Source organism: Tenebrio molitor, chromosome X, assembly GCF_963966145.1.
Source record: "Tenebrio molitor chromosome X, icTenMoli1.1, whole genome shotgun sequence".
Classification (NCBI taxonomy): domain Eukaryota; kingdom Metazoa; phylum Arthropoda; class Insecta; order Coleoptera; family Tenebrionidae; genus Tenebrio; species Tenebrio molitor.
In genome coordinates, this window is record NC_091055.1 from 6,661,886 (window position 1) to 6,684,315 (window position 22,430).

Consider the following 22,430-nt stretch of genomic DNA (forward strand, 5'->3'; position numbering starts at 1 on the left):
ATTCATATAATGAGTAAGAAAAGAGTTTTTGGGATAATCCTTGAGTGTGACGTCTTCGAAGCAACAGGAAGGTTCCGAAGGTCCTTCTGGGAAAAATGAGAGGAGGATGGTCCGAGAACACGTAGATAGAAGCGTCGACGGTGGCGAAGGATGTGTCAGCTATCCGTTTCTAGTTTATGAATTTTCGTCTGCGGTCAGGCCACCAAGTGTTCGCCTTAAAATATTAGAAATGATGTTGCGGCGCGTGGAGAGCCGTCACGTCGCCTATTTTTCTAGGGGGGGCGTCGTTTTTCGCGAGGATATTAGCGCGCGAGTGGTGTCCAGGTGCAGAAGTCGCCTCCACGAAGTCGACGAAGGGTTGCGTCCGGCATGGTGTTGTGGATGGGTATCCACGTGAGTCGGCGAAGCTGGTGCTGACTCTAGCAGCACTCAGCAGTAGTGTCAGTGTGTTCGCGGCCGTCGAGCCAGTAGCACGCATGAGAGAGCGTTATCATGAGTGTAGTGTCCCGCGTTCGAGCCTCGCGGCCGCGGTGGCGGCACCGGCCCGGTAGAGAGTGACAGTGAGTGCATTATGTCCCAGTCATGGTGAAGGCGCTGTTCCTGGGGCTGTTAGCTGCTACGATGTGTGGTTTCGCCCGCGCCGCTCCCGCGCCCCAGCCCGCTCTGTCCAGCCGCCGAGAAGCCTCCCCGACGCCGCCCCCACAGCCGTCCCTGGAGGACCCCGCGGCCCGCAGCGAACGCAGCACCAACCTCTCCCACGTCACCGGCACCGCTCGCAAGATCCAGATGTTCATCAAGAACCGCCACCTGCAGCTGCTCCCCGACGGCACCGTCAACGGAACCACCGACGACACCAGTCCCTACAGTGAGTCCCTTTCGGGGGCCGCGCCGCTGCCGCCGCCGGGGCCGCTCTCCGGGTTCAGCGGCACGGCACCCACGACTACGCGCTCGAATTAGTCTGCGACAGAGGCGCGTCATTACGCTTCCCCGGCTATTACCAGCAGGTGCTAAAATAGCTTGACCTATGCGGACAGTGTAGTATGCGTCCAGGTCGCACAGGTACTGCGAACTGGACATGGTGCTAAACCAAGCTGGAACCGCCTCACTAGGTCACCGGATTAGTTTCACTCCAGATCATGACACTCGACTGCATCGCCTCGACCGCACATCCTCTCCACAACCCCATTCGCGACCGAGACGTGCAGACATTTTGGTGGAACTGCCGAAGTACCGTAATGCCAATATAAACGACACGCTCGCACTACCTCTTCGATACAGCATTCGATGGTACCGCGATATGCCACAATTAACTCTCGTGCATCTGCACAACTATCTAGGAAGTCGTTCGATCATATCACATGAGATAAGCAGTACCTACCCAACGCCGTACCTTCTCGCTCGAGCCACTTATTCAGTTTCAGTTTTACTTCCACTTCTTCTTCTTCTTCTTCTTCAATCGATCACTTAAATAACCGCTAATTTCCTAAACAGTACTAATTCTAAACAGAAGTACCACCAATTTACTCTTTATTTCATATGTAACACTATACCGATGGTGATGATTTCCAAGTCCGATTTGATATCCGTATTGTTTCCTAGTTCACTAAGTCCACATACGTGTGACCTCTTGTCACACCTCATTAGACCTACCAAGTAGAAGAAAAAATAATGGATGTTGCATTTAAAGTGATACAATGAAACTTCTATGATACGAACAATAGATCAAGGGTCAGTAATAAAGAGGTATCCACATCAGAGAAAATTTTTAAAATCAGTATGTAACGATACGGACAGCGTTGAATGAACTGTTACAATAGTTTCTTTTTTGCCAAAAATTAAATAATTGATTTTAATTTCTAATCATAAACTTCTTCAATGAGAAGATAAGAAAAAGAAGAATTTCTTTGAGTGTCCTTACTTTTTCTTGCTGATCCTTAACCAGGATGCGTTTTTGTGTGATAGTTTTTTTTGAAAATTTTTGATAAAATATTTTCAAATTCGCATTTTCAAAAAATACGTTTAATAATATTACCTACCTGTAACAAACAAGTACTCGTGAAAGGATGTCTACGGCAAATAGAATACAAAAATGTGACAGAAGATATGGTCCGAATATTGTCTGTGTCCGTAACAACTGTCCGCATTAGAGAAATATTCGTAATTAGTAATTAGAAATTATATTCTAAATGTACGGTAGTACCAAAATGATTTAGTGAAACTACGATGAAAGCGACGTTTGATCCTGTCCTTGAAATAGAACTCTCAATTTCAACCCCGAAAATTCCGTTTTTGCAGGCAATAACGGCAAGAATTTTGATTACCGTTTGCGTTTTGAACTCGAATAACCCAATCAAATTCTTGTTTATTGAGCTGTTGCTAATCGAGATTTCATTCCCTTGAGTGGTCCAAAAGTGCACTTTTAACGATACTTCTCATTTACTACAATCTTTCATGCGGTCAGTTTCACAAATACGTCTATAAGAACTGACCGTGCAGAACAAGGGTGGTTTACAAAGTCGCCAAAGACAAACCCTCATCTGATACGAACGATCAAACGATTAACAAATTACTTTTCCACTTGATTAAATACGTTTATTATTATTTAAATAAAAAATATATTAACGGATTGTTTTTTACTAGACTCGGTGAAACTCGTTAGAGGCAGCGGTCGGCGCTATTCGAAACCGTAAATTATTGGACGCTACTGTGTACCATTTAGCACATCAATTTCTGTGGCGAATTTTAATTTCTGCAGAAGCTCAAGGACTGAAGAAAGCTACCTGAACCTGTTAGTGTTTATTGCAACGGTGTCGAATGATAATGTATGTTGTGATGTAAACAGTCGGTTAGTTGTCACAGTACTTTTTCTGCATTTTATTATGTCTGTACAAAACGGTAATGTCTTTAACGGCAAGTCTTGTGTTTTAGTGTGGTCTTGACGTATTAACTACATTTCACCAAGAATCAGTCGGTGTATTTAAAGAGTCGGTCGCTAGCAAAATGGCCTGATTCCACAAGGCGAGCAAATTTACAAACGCTTTCGGGGTCATTTAGAGTCAAATTAAATTCGCAATTAGACAATAAACTTCTGCAAGCATTAATTAGACGCATGCTTTCACCGAGAAACTACTGTTGATATGCGGCGGTCGCGATGCAGAACCGATAAACTCGTAAATCTCGATTGATATTCCGCTTGATATTCGATTATCAACGACTCTCGGATGAGTTATCAAAAGTGGCCAGGTGGTTGAAGGTTGAGTCCTGATTTGCGGCAAACGTGCCCGTTTGGTGTCTCGAGGAGGAAATAATTAGCTCGACTTAATTAGTGCTGCAAGCCCAGCTTGAAGTATCAATTAAATTTGTCGTGTATTTTTTGTCGATCGATTATCAATCTCGTGAAGGTTTGCCATTTGAATAGACCGCGTTCCGGTTTGTTTCTCTGAATCGGTCGGCGAACAATTTTGAAAGGTTTGTGACCGCGTTGCTAATTTTGAGGGACAAAAAGGTACATTTCCATTGACTGGACGGTTAGTATTATAAGATCGCGACTCGATTAAAAAGTCGGTAAACCGGCCGGACATACTTTTACTTCGTGCTGCCCTTACGTGCAATTTGCACAAAAATTGCACTTTTGAATTATACGCTCCGAACGAAATTGTTTTCGCTCGACCCGCCATAAAACATCGATGGCCTAACGGTGAAATTCATAAGTTCGCCTTTAATGAACCAAGATCGCCAACCAATGATAAATGCACTCGCCCAAATCGAAGGATCTGTTCGTTCGGAAAAGTATCGCCGTTAAGGGATTTTTACCAACGCATTTTTCAAGTGAAAGTTGCTCGAATTACTGAACTATTTACTAAATACCAGTTCTATATTTTTTATACGGGAGCAGAGCGGTATTTACTTAAACAAAGTTGTTATCTTACAGATCTTTCTAAATTAGATAATGTAATCATAAGTTAAATTGAGTTGAATGCATTATAAAGACTCACTTTTATTAGGAGGACGTGCGCTCTTTCAAAATAACGAGCTCCCACTATACATCATCTCCACACCCATCATTTAGATCCTTTCAGGTGACAAACTACAATTAACCACAATAAGCATCTATTTATGTCACTTAGAACAGATTTTTCCTCATTGTTGTAATTTACAACCGCACCAAACTACTTCCTTTAACGTTGCGGTTTCGCATTTTTTATCTTTATCCTGCGTTTTTTCCATCGTTTTTTCACATTTATCTTTTTATGCAATCAACTCAAATTACAAGTTCGGTTTAAAAATTTAATATCCCCAAATTAGGGGAATAAAAATTTCACGAAGACAGGTGTTGCCATTTTTGCAAATTGTTGCTCCAGTTTTTTTGGATCAGTTTCACCTCGTACCAAAGTGTTCTCTACTCAGAATGCTTTCGTATTTAAAACTCAATTTGTATTTACGTGCTCGATTACCTTTGCACCTTCTCTGTGAAAATCTACAATCATCGAGAAGAAACGATAGGTTCTTTGTGCACCATGCACTTTACTATTTTTATCTCGTGTGAATGTCGCCGCCAAAAAATAAAAAGACTGGAGGAATTATCCAAAAGACTTTGATTAATTGTATTTGTCCCTAATGTTTGTACTCCAGTTCTGTGATATCGCTGGTAGGGACACGCGAGGAAGAGAGAAAGGTGTATCTCCTGGATTTTTGACAGGCGTCGGGATAACTGGTCGAACAGTCTGAAAGTACTTAGAGCAGTGACATGTAATGAATGATGACCATATATTAGTCGGATGATTGTCTGGACCTACGGGTGTTCCTAATCTTGGGACCCTAATGTCACATCCGATCACTTTTACCCTTCAGATATCAGCATGGGGTGGCATCTAGTACGATTACAAATTGTTTCAATAAATGGTTTTGGATCTTGTTGTGACCGGACGAATTAAAGCTTATCCGGCGCAAATTAACAATTCGTCTGGGTGGCAAAGCTCTGGCTCAAGAAATCACTATCTTCGAGAATGTGATAATTAAAGAGATTAATACAGGTTGGAAGGATGCCAAATCTTTACTGATGACTTTATAGTTCTTGGTGTCTGTACAAGTGTACAGGCCGGGCCGCTCATTAAAAAGTTAAAGTTTTTTCTTCAGACGAATTGGGATATCTCACTTCACTCGTACTTGTGTAGTGGTTTATGATTCACATGATGAATTATACTTCGTAGGCTCCTACCTTTAATTAACGTCTTAGAAGCATCGGTTGGGCGGACATTAATATCTTGGCCCACCAATTGATGTATTTATTTCTTCTCTCTCCTGTACACTAAATCAAGATACATATACATTTCTGAACTTTAAATGTAGTCAACTAGAGTCCTATTAAAAAAATCTGATTTTTAACGACAGTGATTTATGCCTCCGAGGTGCACCGACAGCATAACTTACATAATAATAATCAAAACAATTTAGCGCAAACGTGAGCTAATTTTGGATCTAAGTATGTACGTATTTTCCGGTATTAGTTATAAATAAGCGCTTGTTCCACTCGAATTTTTCTTGTTTGTCAGGTCTAGTGTAAGAATTAATTCCACGTCTGAACGTGGCTTAATTAAGATAAATTGATGCGTGCTTACAATTGTGTCTTTCCTCGAGAATGTAACCTACAATATTTAATTGATCGTGTTATTTTAATGGGGTTTTTTAAAATTCGATTTTCAGTTATTAAAACGTTGCCTAGAGGCCGGTCGGGCCAAAATTTAAATTCAAAATTAATTATTTCAACAGTCAAAACTAAACCGCATTTCTTAATTACGTGGTCAACAAATAAACCATTTTAAAGAAAACATTGATTTGTGTTTTGGAAGATGAAGATGGTAGTGAAGGAGAGTCAAATTTCATATTGCTTGTTCTCGTTTTGGTACAATTTTTCATCGTTCCAAAAGTAACAATTTTGAAATGTCGAAATAATTTAATATCTTCCCCTTCGAGTGATCCATTCGAAAAAATTTTAATCTAATCGACACATTTAAGATTTTCAGCAATAAGTGCTGTACCGGGGTGAATGTGAAAGCTGTTCTAGTTCTACGTGAAAAATATTTATAACCGTGCTTACACTTTATTACGATTAGTTATTGTGTTTATTGACGACCAACCCTTTAATCATCACGGCAATATCATTCAATAATGGATTATCTAATATTTTTATGAAATCGCAATAAAAATTATCAGGACATCACGCTGTGGCACGTGATAGATGAATATCTAATAACTGCAACAAGTGCATAGCGATTGTTTTTGTTTTTAATTTAAGATTTGTTTTTTAAATGAATGAAGACATTAAGTGGTACCTTATAAAACATAATAATTGAATCATTATGTTGTTAACTATTTAAAGTTACAAAAACCTCAGCACGCATGAATAAGTAAAATTATGCGATTAGATCGTAAAAATCAATGGTTATTTATTAGTCACAGGTGAACATGAATAGAGCTTCCTCCTATGTGGTTACCACTTCCAAAATGTTAATAGGAAAATTAATAATAATTATGGTATGGTTGTGGTTATAATTTCCTAAATACCTGTACAAAAGTTTTTCACTTCCATATTTGTAATCTAAACAGGAACATGCGAGCGATTAGCATTCCCAAAGTCTTTCCCATTGTATTCTGCGGGATCATTACGAAATATTTAACCCCCTAATTTGGATTCTTTCCTGACCATTGTGGTTATTTTAATTCGAACTAATTTATATTCCGTTGTCACTTTTAATTTAGTTCTTTTAAATTGTACCTTTGGCGCACTTGTCAATGCCAAATTCCAGTCGTGGAATGGTTTACTATTTTTACAAGACGCGACTTCGCCATTTACACGATTTCTCGACTCGTCCTGCTTTGACGAATCAAAAGTATCGATGGAATTGTGACTGTCCCCGAAGGCAAAAAGTCTAATATTGAAATAAGAAGTGATGTGATAGTCGCAATAAGCTGAATTAAAAAGCTCGTGTCATTGACTCTTTCGTTTATTATGTGTGCAGCGCGAATTATTCCAAACATGATTGTCAAGGCCAATGAGTATAAACTAGCCAAAAATCGCAACAAGCCAGAAGGTTCGGTTAAGGGTGCCGTTTAGATAAGATCCGGTTGCGATGAAGATGGCACGTGACGTGCCGAAAACACTCTTGTTGCTAGTGCACATTTTGAATGACGTCCAGCCGGTACCACGTGTATGGCCGTATAATTGGTTCCAGCATCTCTCACGTTGGAACCAGTGCGAACCTCGAGGGCAACGCTAACTGGATGTTGTTCATCTCATTTCGTCAGTACCGTCTTGCACATTTGATCCGTTTGTTGGTACCTGTCGAACCGAAAAATTCCAACCTATTGAAATTTGTCGATACACCGGATCCGATCGGTCGATGAAAGCGAACGCGTATTTTCTATTTAAATCAATCGTGCCGACTCCAATAATGTATGCAAATTGTTCGGAATCACAATAGTCGCACAGTGTGAGGCATTATCTACCAGTAATGTGTGGTTTTACGATTATTTCGTCGTATAACACTTATCTTTACCGCACTCGGCTTCCACAACGGCTGATACAAACAATTTTTATTAATTACCTGGAGAGTCGGATAAAAATGTTCACGGAAGCAATTAAACAGGTGCATCGACTGATCAGATCCAAGGAAAGTTTACCAAATACATCGGGACATGCACGCGCTCGATTACGTTTCCATTTTTTTGGTAACCTTTCGAACTAGCACCTCGTAGATTTGACTGTCAACTAATATATGCAGAGCTCTTTACAAGCCGCTGCCATTATATATTCAAATGACAGGCTAATAAACTAATAAACAATAATGAGCCCATTTGGTCCTCAATTCTCAATTCACATTCCTAAAATATTGTCGTCATTAATTTTGTCGTTCCGATTGACGAATAACTCACAATTCAACTACTCTAACTGGTGTCAAGTCCAAAACACTGCCGATTATGAAATTGACACATTCTTAGAATCGATCATTCACAGAGATCTGACCCGCCCTCGCCCAACTAAAAATGCGATGTAAGTCGTAATTGAATTTATTTAGTCATTCAAAATTCGATTTGGTATTTGACTATGATACATTTAAGCTAACTGAGCTCGCATTACCACAGATGCAATAAATAGTGTTATAAACGCTATAAATTAGATCTTCACTAAGCTTTGAGGAGGACCGATACCTACCACAGCTTCGATACCTGCTCCGATTATATTTATGTCAATACCACATACGTACCTTATTAACTAGTAATTTATAAATTTACATCTTTCAAGAAAAACTACATCAATGTCAAATTGATAGACGCGCATATTCCAGGTAAAAAATCTTCCCTGGACTATTAGTTTGACCAGTGGTAAGGCGTCATTATGACTGGAACAATCATCTCCGGACGAAGACTTGTGAATTTGATCCGGCGAGATATCAGAATGTTTCTATCATTTGATATCGTCTCATCAATCTCGACCAGAAGTAGCGGACCTTCACGTATCATTTCTGATAGGCCTGGATACACTGCTAATGACTGAATAATGGCATATTCTTAATTCGAAGCAGCAGTCTCGACATGTCAATTATCGATGTGCACCAGATAGGTATCGCTTTCGTATAATCGCATAGATTACCGCGATACAAGTCCCCCATTAACAAAATCAAATCAAACTGATTTATAGAGAATGGTTTAATGTTTCCGTACGTCACGTGATGCCGTAAACTGGAAAGAATTCACAACTGTCCAGTCGTTCCGGTTATCGCGCGACGTACTGTATTAGTCACTCGATTTCAAAATTTTTCGTCGAGACTTGTGCAAAATTTTAAATGTGTGATCCAAAGAATCTAAATTAAATTGAGAGCGTCTTGGGAATGGTTTACAAACGGCTCTTCAATCCTTAATGGCGAAGCTCATCATATTTTTTTGTCTTGAGTTTCCTTGTTTATGTCATTCTGTTTGTACCCGTTACACATTTGAAAAAAAGAAGTTGGTACAAAAAACTCGATAACTTTTCCAGAGCCAATTGAATTTTATGCCACAAATATTGAAACCAGTTAACTGTACTTTCGGTTTGATTTTTGTAATTCCGTCCGATTTTTTGAGACAAAAATATTTGAGTATAAATAAAATTTGCACCAGTTGTTATTTGACCGTCCCAACGTTGTAATCACAGTTTGAATTACAAACTATTAATAACATATTAACGAATGGAATTGTGGCAAAAAAAAAACGATTAAAATCGTCGGCAAAACTAGTCGTTTGTTTTGAGGTTATCACTTTTGTTTTTATTTATTTAGTAGTAGGTATTTCAGATTAAAGTGAGCAATTTAATAAGACACCAACAGGACGTAACCTGCTGTTTTAAAACACTACTTCGTCATAATAAGATATCATTATATATTGTGTTCTTGCAATTGTGCAAAACTGTTCTGTTTTCGTGCCTCACAAAGACATCTTTATCCCTTCCTTTTCGGTGTGGTGCTGATTAGATACAGACGTCGGCAACAATCGTCTGGTCTCATTTCTGCGCAAATTTTGAAAGCGTGCAATTCACTCATTTTCAAAAAATTCGAATTCAATTGTTTGGATTTGATAAAACAACCTGTAAAAAGGTGAACGACCGATATTAATAAACAGCGATTTCGATATGCAATTACCGACTACCTGCATGCGATCTTAATATTTTGATAAGCCGTTATGCTCTACAAATCATTAATATTTATCTGTCTGAAATGTCTGTCAAGGTCGCTTAACATGTACATAACAAATTAGTGGTGTTTTCAGAAGGATGTGCAGTCAGGATTACTTTTTATGTGTGTGTGAAATTTGCATGATAACCGGTGAGTTTTAGACTCGCGTACCGACAAAGTGACTTAACTTAAGTAATCTCGACGAGAATTAACGGATACGTTTCATTAATAATTGTTTTAAATTTTTTAATTCGATTAAAAGAATCTAGTGGATGCCGTAATCGTTATTTCAGCTTACCAAGATTAATCACTATCGGTTACTTTGTTGGTGTAAGTTTTGTGTACAAAGGGAAATTATTACTATTAGTTTGGGACAGTCGGGAATGTGGAGATTAAAAAATAATTCGGTATTAAGCTTCTTAAAAGTCGTAACTGAATCTGAAATAGGATGAGAGCGCCATTAAAGGGTGAAGCCAAGCATGTTTTAAAATTTCCGCACGATTTCTGTCCCTTTGTCAGTCAAATAATATGTAATTGCGATTTGTCGGAATGACAAAAGGGGGTTATTTCACTTTGTTTGCGAAAATTGTACGAGTCGCAGTTTTTACTCCCGACGATGGAACCATTGATTTTATTTGAATTAATATAATCAATGTCGACTCTACACGATAGATTGATTAATAATTTAACAACAGGAAGTCTCGTCACACATTTTAATCTTTGAAAAGGACTGTATTAATATGACATTTGAACTCCTCTTTAACACGAACCTATTTGAATGATTTATGCCGTTATTATTACACTTGTAATTACCCAATCACTTATTCATTAATTACTTATAATAATTATTTTCGAAGTCGTGAGTATTTTGGAATGCTAAGCTTTGATGTTATTTTCGGCGCCAAAAATGTATTTTTACTTGATCTATTGTTGCCAGTTCATATTTAGGATAAACACTTTTATTTAATTAAAACATCAGGGAAACGATTTGCTTCAAATCATTAACACCTGCTCCAGTGCTATTTTCCCATTGTAATTTTTTAGCGACTTGTTTGTATATTTAAACATGTTTAAAATAAAATAAATAAGTGAACATATAAAACATCTATCTGACGTCCAAACAGTCGCGTAGCTGCTCAATTAATTGCCAAAAAATTTTATTGCGGCCTAAAAAAGTCTGTCCACAGAATGATCACTCGAGTCAACAGTAAACAGTCCTCTTGTTGAATGAATAAATTGTTATTATTACTAAATAATTGATTGATTTATTACATAATTTGTTGATAATTGTGTATCAGTACATTAAATTTTCCGTACGTCTTTAACCCAGCAACCAATTAATTTAGGCAGATTACCAAATCTTTCGTCCAATTTTTACCCGAAACCGAAATTGTTTTTAGTGTTATGTTAATGACGTAATCGCATTTTTAACACGTGTCTCTGACGTCAGACTGTAATAACATGCATATTTTGACTTTTTTTATGGGGCGCTGTTCCTGCACAAGTAAATGATTTTTTTGCCAATTTTTGCTTACAAAAATTATTGTTCGCAGATAAGTCGCGGCTCAAACTCGAGTCAATGAACTCGCCAATTTTCTGAAATCCCTAACAAAAAAAGAAAGGTGACTTATTTTTAATACCCGGTAAAAGGTGGCATAGATTTTGCTTTATAACTGCTACATTTTCCACTATTTTTGATGGCACAGATTTCACAGAACGTTCCTAATGCACATTAAAAACAGTTCACATTTTACACCAAAAAGACCCATCAGTCCCATAACCAACACAGACACGTCTTCTAATCATCTATTTTTATTGTCCTTCATAACTCACACGTGCATTTTTTTGTTGCATTCTCCGTTAGTTTTTACTTAAATACAATCTTATTTTTCGATCTCTAAACCATTTGTCTGCTTTGTTTATTGATGTCAGCCAAATTGTCAAACTGCCATGACCTTGACAATTCAATTTCGTCTCAAATCTTTTTGTGGCGTTTTGTGCATTATTATTGTATTTAAAAATACATATAATCAATTAGAAAAATATTTTTATCGATTTTTTAACAAATTTTCCGTTGAACTTCATTTTCTTGTATTTTACCACGAGAAAAACCGAATACGTCGCCGGATGGGCACTAGTGCATGTTTGCAAAAAGCAATGCAAGTCTACTGCAACTTCCGCACCGTACGGGAAATTCTCAATTCGCACGCTACACAAGAGCTGTTTAGTTTTAATTTAGATACTAGAATTGCAATTGAATGTCATCAAAACAATTATAAATTGTGTAATTGAAAAAATGACAATAAACCAACATACACGTCCACGCTATTATTATAATAATGTAACGGTTTCATATCGTAATTATTATCCAACATCACCAGTGAGGAAGAAATATGTCTGACTCCTCACCAACTGTGCCACTCATCGTCCATAATTAATTATTCGGAGTATTTTATGTCGATCGATGACGCTTGTGGCATCTAACAAAACTTTGATTTGTCGGGTAACAGATGACTGTAATAGACTAGTTGAAATGTTTGTGGACTAATATCATCCCTTGACCTATTCCAGGCGACTCAAGTAATTTAACACTGGTCAGAAGTTTCATCCTAAACTAAATATGACAATAAAATAATGATTATAATTTTGGAAGTCAAAGCAATTACAAGCTGTAATAGTTATTTGTGTATCAAAGCCAAAAAGTGCATCTCTTTCAAATTTATTTTGTATCTACCTTTTTCAAATAGATAGAAATTTACTATTTGCATTTACAATTACTTATTTACATAATTTATGGTGACAGAACAATTATTATCGTTTTATCGGTTTCGTTGCTAACTTATTAAACAGACCAACAGATGGTCCCACGTTCAGCGTCCGAAAAAGAGTTACTTTTCGTCCGCTTGTGAGTATGTAAAATTACCGTTTTCATTAAGGGTGTCTAAAATAGTTATTTGTGTATCAAGGCCTAAAAGTGCATCTTTTTCGTGCGAGTCTGGGTTTTCTAGTCAAGGTGCAGCCGAGACTTGCAAACAGGTGAGGACAAAAGGCACTTTTTGGCGGAAGTGCACATTAAATTTCTTAGGCGACCGCACGAACTACAAAGTAAAAACATCATTGGAAAAATTACAAATTTATCTTGTATCTACTTTCTCAAATAGATAAATTTATTAATATATATTAACAGTTTTTTATAGTACTTTGTATCGTGCGATCCATTGAATTTGTTATTAAAGTTGGCGCTGTCAACGCATGTCTAGTTTTGAACTACCGCGACAAACGTCACATTTAATGACAATAGTAAAACAGAAAATGGCGAATTAAGGATTCGAGGAATGAAAAGAAAAATTACAATGGTAATGTTTATTTTATTAAACAATGTTACAACAGATGCTGAAAGTGTTCACCATTTTGTTCTAAGCACAAACGGGGCCTTCGTTTAACTCCATTGAGAGCATTTTGTAACATTAATTTATACACAAATAAGTGTATCGATTCAAAAAGACCTACGGCTTCAGTTCCAGCGCCAACTTTAATAACAAATTCAATGGATCGCTCGATATCAGCTTAACAACAAAACGAGAAATTTATTATTTGCAATACAATTACATATTTACATAATTTATGGTGACAGGACAATTATTGCGATTATTAGACATTAGACATCACTTTGGCTGTTGTATTAGATATGTCTTCATCACGCTGTTGTTATCGATTATAATTATATGAACGTTCAAATAAAATACTTTGGTTAAATTTAACTGTCAAATATTTATTTGTTTTCAGTCGGTTTACTCGGTTTTGTCGGTTTCGTTGTTAACTTACTAAACAGACCAACAGATGGCGCCATAGTCCATGCCCTGAAAGGTGCGTACGAAAAAGTGCGTCCGAAAAAGAGTTACTCTTGTCCGCATGGGAGTACGTAAAATTACCTACCTTTTTCATTAAGGGTGCCTAAAAAATATGTTATGACACTTTTATTTTCAATTTAGCACATACATAGGTACTGGAATTTTTTAATAAATTTGTAAAATTATCGTTACTTGTATACTTTTGTCATTAAATTCTTTATTGAAAAATCCTTAATTAAAATCGATAACTTACACGTACATATTTGCATACAAAAATTTCAGTATTGACTGAGTTATGAAGGATGATGTCACTAACATTGCCGATGTGAACACATGACAAATACAGGATTGTTTATTTAATTGTTTATGTGAGAAGTAACGTTAAAAATTAATAGCTCTTTAACATTCTGCAACTTTATTTTGTTTTAAGCGAATAAAACATTATAGGCTGTTAATAAACGTAGTGGTACATACTCCGAGGAGTCTATGGTTCTGGATCTCTATTTGTAGTGCACGTATTCAAAATTTGTTAAATAATAAATATGTAAGTATAAAGTTTTAAAATCTGGCTTAAAAAAGAATGTGTTTTAGGGGAACATCGATGCTTTAACGTTGTAGTGGTTTATACAGCTGCGATATTTAAATTTTTTGTTAACAATAGTTATTTGCAAATTCGGTGTAGCAAAATAAAAAAGACAAACACTGAGACGCTGTGAGCTAATAAACGAGTTTTAGAATTTAAAATGCACATAAATTTAATTTATACACTATTATTGTTGTATTTATCGTGATAGGTTTCCTCGGTTTTTTTTTTCACGAGAGGATCTGTAAAATGATAAAAATACGAGCGATGATTACAGATTTATATTTGATTACGTCATAATAAACTTAATAATTAGGAGACATTACCTTATGTGTCTAATTCCAATAAACTAGTTTCCGGGGGACCGAAACTCCTCGGGAGTTAATAAAAGTTAAAAATTCTGTTATTTAAATGAGCTTAATTATAAGAAAGCAACTAATAATTAAGAGTGAATAAAAACTGCTTCGGCAAAAAAAGTACAAAGACACTACTATGCAAAAATTAGTCGGAGACCATCTGGATTAGATTCTAAACACAGAGACAACTGTGCGTATTTAAATGAAAAATATTTGAATGTGAATGAGTGTTCGGATGGAGCTTTGAAAAGCGGGGTCATTTTTGGGGAACTTTTCAGATAGATCGTGTAACCTTCATTGAAGGTCACGTGTGTAAATCGTCGTCGAAGTTATGTCAGTAAGTAAAGAAAAATGGAAACGTGCTGGTGATATGAAAAAGTTGTCGAAAGCAAGCGCACCCATGAGGTAGGGTCGAAGTGACAGCTCGAAGAGAGTTCGACAACGTTTTGTCAATTGAACTTGGCTCGAGTGATAGGAAATTGGGCTAAATCAGGCTATTCGGTGGCAATTTTTAGTCTTACTTAAATGCGATCCAGACATTATTTTATTTTACGGATCCGTGCCAAAATATTTGGTTGTCACGCGTAAAGCCCGTACATACTGCGCACTCTATTTCTGATCTTATTATTAAATTATTTTAGCACTCTAATACATAATATTGTTCGTCCAGTACAAATTTAGGCAGTAAAACAAAATTATTTAAGTCGATCGAAATAGAAACAGGAACGTGAACTCACTCGAAATAGTTCTGTTCCATTTACATAATTCACTGAAATTCGATCAGTTTTTAATCGAATAATTACTCGAACACTGTGAAGGCGACACAATAAATGAGGGCATTAAGTTATCTCGGAAAAAATCTAAATTATGTCGAAAATACGGTGTTCGTATTTTCAACATATTCTTTTATGCATGAGCGGCTCGATCTTATTCGTGATTTGACTTTTACAAGTTCAAATTGTTCAAAAAAGATCCAAAACTTGCGCCGAGCCAGTTTGTATCCGGTATGTGCCCTCTAGTATTTATACCGACAAGTTTTTCAACAAACTTATAATGCAATTTATAATTTTACAACGTCTACATCATTTATTTCGACGATGTTTCAGCTTCAGATTTATACGTAATTGTTCACTAATTGTTCGGCGCCATCACCAAATCACGATCGAACAATCACTGTCAGTTCATGTTGTTTTATTGCCGCAGACGATTTTAAACTGGATCAATTTTATTACCACAAAAAAGCAACTTGCAAACCTCATGCTAAACAAAAATCTACAAACGACCTCACTTTTCTAGGCCATAATAACATGAAGTCATTATACTAGCCAAAAGCGACACATCCTTGCCAAAATACTTCCTCAAATTTTAACAATGCTCTGTGGCTCAGAAGTTAGTTTGTTCTGTTTTATATTTAAATACAAAAATATAAAACTTAGAAATTTGTTTATAAATGTTACAACATATAATATATACTTTTGATTTTAAACTTTTACCAATTTTTCAACTTAGAAATCGAATTCTAACAACTTTTGGAGGCCTAAATTCCAAAGACCTTGAGACTTGAAATTTATCAAAATTCATTATTTTATGACAAGTCCCTTTTATGAACACAAATTTAATATATTTCTTAGAATACCAATAATAGTATATTATAAACCAAGGTGGAGAAGTTCATGATTATAGCCAGAGCGCCAAGATTAGATGTAAGGCGCGAGGGCTATAAGGAACTTCTCCACCGTGGTTTATATACAATTTTTTTTCACTACTAGATACGTTAAAACCCTTTCTAATAATTATTATTAATTAATTAACGCTTGCTAGGAAATTGAACATCGTCTGTCTACGTTAACCAATGAAATCAACGAAAATCTTTCGTTGCTAGGTGACGGCTGTTTTTATTTATTTATTTATTAACTAGGAGGAGAGAAATTCTACTTCTGGGTTCAGTTCGAGAGTCAATAATGACGCCTTCTAAGACTAGTAGTGAAAAAAATATATTTAAATTGTTAAAAAATGGTTTTTAGTCTATCAAGGTCGCAAGGCACTGCATTAACTTATTTAGAAAAATTACAAATAATTTTTAATAAAGATCTTTCCTAATGCTTAAAGTTTGCCAAAATATTGTACATAATTAGAATTCTCACCAGTTTTCGAAACCATGACTACAGAGTGTTCTAATGACACTAATAAATGAATGGGATGACATATAATAATTGGAATGTCTTAATTTTATATGTGCATATATCTTTCTTAATTTACGCTTCTCAGTGAAGTATTTTTATCGAAAAAATCAAATAGTTACCTAAATTCTCCTATTTAATATTACCACAATTATTTATGGAACTATTTCATCGTTATTTTCTTCTAATCAGTCGTAGTTGATTTTTATTTAAGTTCATCTAGGAGATAACCTCTGTGAAATCCACTTTTCATTAAGAATGTTTCGAATATTTTGTCTCGAGTTAAACGAGTTTAGTACAAGTTCCTAAATTTCACCAAATATCAATAAATCAATTGATAATAAAATTATATTATCGAGTGTTCACTGAAATAGATATAGTATTAATGAAATATGTAATTACAATTACATAGTTGTAGATTTTTATGTTCCAACATTCATTCAGTCAAAAGCTGTTATATTGGCACACTGTGTATGAGCAAACCACAGCTGCTAATCCATAATTTTCCTAAGCATTCAAAGGATGTGGTTGTGTTATTTTTGTCTTTTTATTAAAAAACATCTTAACTTCTTGTGACTTGTCGTGCGTTTTCACAATATTTTTAATCTAAATTATCCGAGATAAAAGCTACCGGAGACTTCCGTATTATCAATTTTTTGTTCGAAATGAAATGCCGTAAAATTATACATCAAATGATTTCCCAAAGTTGTGAATTTCTAAAGTTTACATTTTCCATTGATCTACCATTTACCACTTTGAACGTATAAATTGGCTATTCAACTGTAAACTGATAATTTAGACGTCACCTATGTGTGTATAATAAAATAACAGGTGTTATGAAAGTGTCCAGATACTACCATTCAAACCGTGCTTTAGAGATAGACACGATGCTAAAAATATATACAGAGTGAATCATTACTTATGTGTCGAATGGGACTTTAACATGTTAACACTGACCACCATAAGGAAGACAAAACTAAACACGGGAGGAAAGATATTTTTACATAAACAAAGCTTTCATTTATTCTTAGGTGCTTGTAGTAGGTATGGTAAAAAATACTCGTACATACTTTTAAAAAATGAAAAACGTAACATAATGTGATAAGAATGTTTACATTTATACCAGCTATACATTTTTAGATTCTTTTTTAAATTAAATAATTACAATTACAACCTTTCGATATGGACCCACTTATCGTTAAAAAAGTTGTTTTTGTTTTCAGTTTATCTTTATCTTAATTTATAACGATCATGACTAAGTGCCGATTATAAACTAAAAGTAATCTGATCTCGAAGATTTCATCAAACAGATCTTTTTTGTCATTTAAGAAACTACTCGAGTGATTATTTGTACAATACGGTGATCACTGCTTATAAAGAGTGTGTTTTTTTTTTAATTTAGCATCGACGTTGGCGTTGAAGAGTCGATTGTGAATGAACCACTCGTCTTAAAAACACTGAGTTTTCAAATTGTAGATTAAAAACACGCAAAAAGTCGGGTTAGATTTAAACAGCTGATCAGAGTTGTAATCCGGTGGTGCGTTCATAATAGACTCTTCGACGCCAAATTTAAAAAAACACCCGTTATGGTGGTTTTCCAAAATCACAAAAACCGTCATCTCAATTTTATAAACATTCATTAAGCAATGCAAAATTATTTTGATTTGGATAATCGATTATTATAAGTGTGAAACGGAGATTTAAAATATTTTAATACATATATCTTTTTGGGTTGTCAACAAATGTGCAATGATTAAATTATCGTTAATAATGAAGACTCAATCAGGATGCAAATGTTCACATTAACGAGCTACGGGACGTTTGCATTATTAATTTTAATCCGACGTTTCACCAGTGGAAGTCTCCCTTATTATTACAAAGTCTAACAACCCTCCAGACTGCTCTTCATTATGTCTTATCTCGTGAATATTGTAATTACAGGGGAATGACTATAACAAATTGTCGCCGCAAGTAACAATAAAATATGTGACCAACAATTGGTTCATAAATCAAAATTATTTTGTGGTCCATACCTTATGGCCACACTTAGGTTCTGGTGATTTCGTCACATCCCAACAACAACATTATGTTGATGGGAGATAGCAATTTGCATTTGAATAGTGGCGACTAGACATACATCCGTCAATCAAAATTAGTTTTGTCACTCAATTCCATTAAATTAAATACAAAGAAATTTACTGATGAATTCGAGACGCAATAGACTAATTCAATTGATTGAGTTTCAGCGCGGATTTGTGGAAACTTTGACCCAGATAAGCTGAATGCATTGTAGAGTTCTAGTCCCCACTTACAGGTGTTTTACGATGTTGAACTTGACTCAAATTTCGGTGGGCGGCTCTTGGACTTTTTTAAGCGATCGAGTTGTGCACAAGAGTGGAAGAATGAAGTGAAAAAAATTCGGCGAAAATTAGAAAGAGTTTCGGGCGTCGGGCCAAAATTCGTCAAAATGTCAAAACGTCGCTTTCGTTTTCAATAATGGATAGCGATACGTCACCAAAGTCGGAAAGAGTAAGAGTCACTAGATAAGGATTATGATTTTTTCAATTAACATTGGCATTCAAGGTCTCCATCGGTGTGTACGTGCAGTTTATCTAGTAGGCTGGTGTTAATTGTAACAGACAGCCTTAAAACTGCATTACAATTACTACAGTCGAAAAGCGCGAATCAACACTTATGACGTGTGGTATCTGCTGAATGGCCTCCATTGCGTAATAGGCGCGAAATTGGACGAGATTACGTGCAAAAGTCTGCCATACGAGACAGGACTCACGTAGCTCGCGGCTTGCCAATTTTCTAATTCCAAACTCCTTGAATCATGATCGACGTCAAATTCACAGAACGGAACGGACGGATTCTCTCTTGTTTGTACAATTCCCACAGCTTCCACAATCATTCATGTTTCCGACGATGTCTCTCGGAAAATACTCACCTTAACCCAAAATTTGAAAGTCAAATCGGACATGTATCCGAACGGTTACGCCATGTTGGAGCAACAATAGAAAGGGCGACTAGAAATTTTTCAACACGCCCAAATTGGAAAAATTTGAAATAAACATGTCACCCGACATGACTTGAGTCGGCGCTTAGGACATACCAACAAATAATATTCTTACGAGACTGGGCTTCTTGTCGATTTTTAAAACAATAAATTAAGCAAACAGCGTAAAAGTGATACTGTGAATTATCATAATTCAGACGTATTCGTTACGTCACAACCAAACCACACACTCTTAAAAGTACCGTTCGTCTTCAGGACAAACAAATAATATTTTCATATTTTCACAATTTTTTTTTAACAACAAAAACGTATTGCAACTTTATCGCACTTTTATCTATTGTTACTATTATGCTATTTTTATTAAAGCAAATTTAGATTACATTGGGACTTTATCACCACATTATTTAAATATCCCAGTCCAGTTATAGCTTTTGTAATTTTAAAAGTGAAAGTGAATAGTTATCATTTTTAACAAGATAGCCATTAATAATAATTTTAGATATGATTAATTTATTTTAAAACGTCCTTCCTGGTGAGATTATTCGACTCTTTAAAAACAAATTTATATTTAGATTCGTTTTATTTTTCGGTACTCCCGTGTTTGTAATATTTATGAATGGTTGTGTGATGTTCAATAAAACGTTTGTTAGGCGTTTTTGAGCAAACATTGCTTTGTTTTGTTCGCGGATTAACAAAATCCTAATTCTTCTTCGTGTGCTTAATGACGACAACAGTATAATGTAAATAACACTACATATTTTGTGGTCTAACATTTTTTTATATTAAGTATTAAAACAAACAAATTCCATATCCAAGTTATAAGTATTAAATATGTATGTATTTTTATTTGACACCTAGATGTTCCGGTTTTTGACTCGTGGATAATTTTTGCAGGGAAAGTTATTTGCCAGGGTTATTTTGTGATGATATGAGATTTTTTTGAATTATATTTACTTACACAATTTTAAAAGTTCTATTCACACACTAAAATTGAATTTGTAGATAGCAAAGGGAGTCGAGTAGTACTTTATTTTAAAAGTCTCTATCTTTAATTTAACGGTATACTTAAAAGAACGTAGATGTTTACAAGAAAAATGATGTTGTTTTAAAATATTTTATCTTTTGAGTGAAGAAGTTAAATAAAATATTGAAATGATAAATTTTACAATTTTAAGATAATTTGTGGTGATAAGTTGTAGTCCACTCATTTTTTTCCTTTACAATTACTTAAAAAACTTCTGACTCTGTTGTCCGTAAAGTCACTAAAAATCTTCTAACAATAAGACTTTATAGTTTAAATAAATATATGTGCGCTAATTTTGTAATATGTACATATTATTTTATCCTTTTGTTTTTTTTTTGTGTCTTTTATTTTTCGGTGCTCCAAATGTGGTGCACGAGTGGTGAACCAATCCAGCGTTAAATGTATGAATATTAGGTAACACTACAATAAAAGCAAATTTTAACACGACTGAAAACTATAAATAGAACGAAGTCATTATCTATGCAGAACGTTTTAAAATTAGCAACCGAACAAGACGCGTGGAAGTTGTCTGTGTTATGTCTGATCTTCACTTTACAACACCATTTCTATGTTGAAAACCTCCTATCGCATCAATTAGCCACACATAGAGAAAATGTGAGGGCCATTTATACATTGATAACATTATCTAAAAATTAATGTGAAATTACTATTCCACTTTGTCTCGAGGAACCAAAGCTTTTAATACTATTAGACTAAAGCTTTAAGAAAATTCAATTGTTTTAACTGCGATTCGTATCACATTTAACAACGATAGCGGACGAGACGTTGACATCTGAAGTACAGAAAAAAATTAAATGGTTTTATTTTATATAAAAAACAGTAGTTTATAAGTTCGATATTTTTTTGTCAAAACTATCAATTCAAAACATTAAAAACAAGATATTGTTACACTTGCATAATTTGAAAACTAGCTTTGCACTTTTGAGACAAACTTGTGATCTTATCGATCGTCAAAATGTTAGACTTGATGTTTAAGAAATACGATACACACGTGAGTTCTTTTAGCAAACTGGAAAAGAGGATTATGCATATCTAGACTCTAAGATAAGATCCGCACATCCATCTAACACAATTTCTGATATCGATCTTTTAATACTAGAGTTCGATACCCGCAGCTCCTGTCTACTTAGAGGTGGCGTCGAGTAAGAATCATCAATAAACAATATAGATCAATTAAGTAATAACCAGTTTTGTCATGGTTTCTTGAAGTGATGGAATAGCAGTTTCTCTCAACAAGATAACGACTAGTCTCATACCGCAGAATTTGAATTGCTGAACTACCAGATTTAAATTGTACCTGTTTTTTTCTGGTCTGGTACAAAAACCTTCCTGTTTTCTGCATTTTTAAATGTGAATTTGTTTCTATTTTATTCAGAAATTGCTTCCACGATTGTTTAAAAAATGATCTATATTGACACAGGTGTCATATCTCATAACACTGCTAATTTCGAAAATAGTTTGCAGCTTCATTAGATTTATATTAGCGTGACGCGAATATATTATGTACTGTCGTTTTATTTTTGTTCTGTTCATAAAAGTTAAACATACAAACTTACTGAAGCCATAAAACAATTTAGTACAAATGCAATATATTACTGATTCTTCTTTTGAAAAATCTTACGTCTTGCCTCTTTACTATTAAGTTTGCAAATCAAGTTTTTCACATTTTCTTTATCGTTATTATTCTTC

The 22,430-nt window shown here is 35.3% G+C and overlaps 1 protein-coding gene across 2 annotated transcripts in view; it reads left to right on the forward strand.

Annotated features, from left to right (window-relative positions):
• Nucleotides 1-338: 338 nt before the first annotated feature.
• Nucleotides 339-22,430, forward strand: part of MICU3 (Mitochondrial calcium uptake 3) — a 52,749-nt gene continuing 30,657 nt past the window's right edge. For both annotated transcript variants that reach the window (XM_069060153.1, XM_069060154.1), the window contains exon 1: nucleotides 339-865. In XM_069060153.1, coding sequence (XP_068916254.1) covers nucleotides 583-865 — 283 coding nt within the window. In that variant the 5' untranslated portion in view covers nucleotides 339-582. The remainder of the gene's footprint in view (nucleotides 866-22,430) is intronic.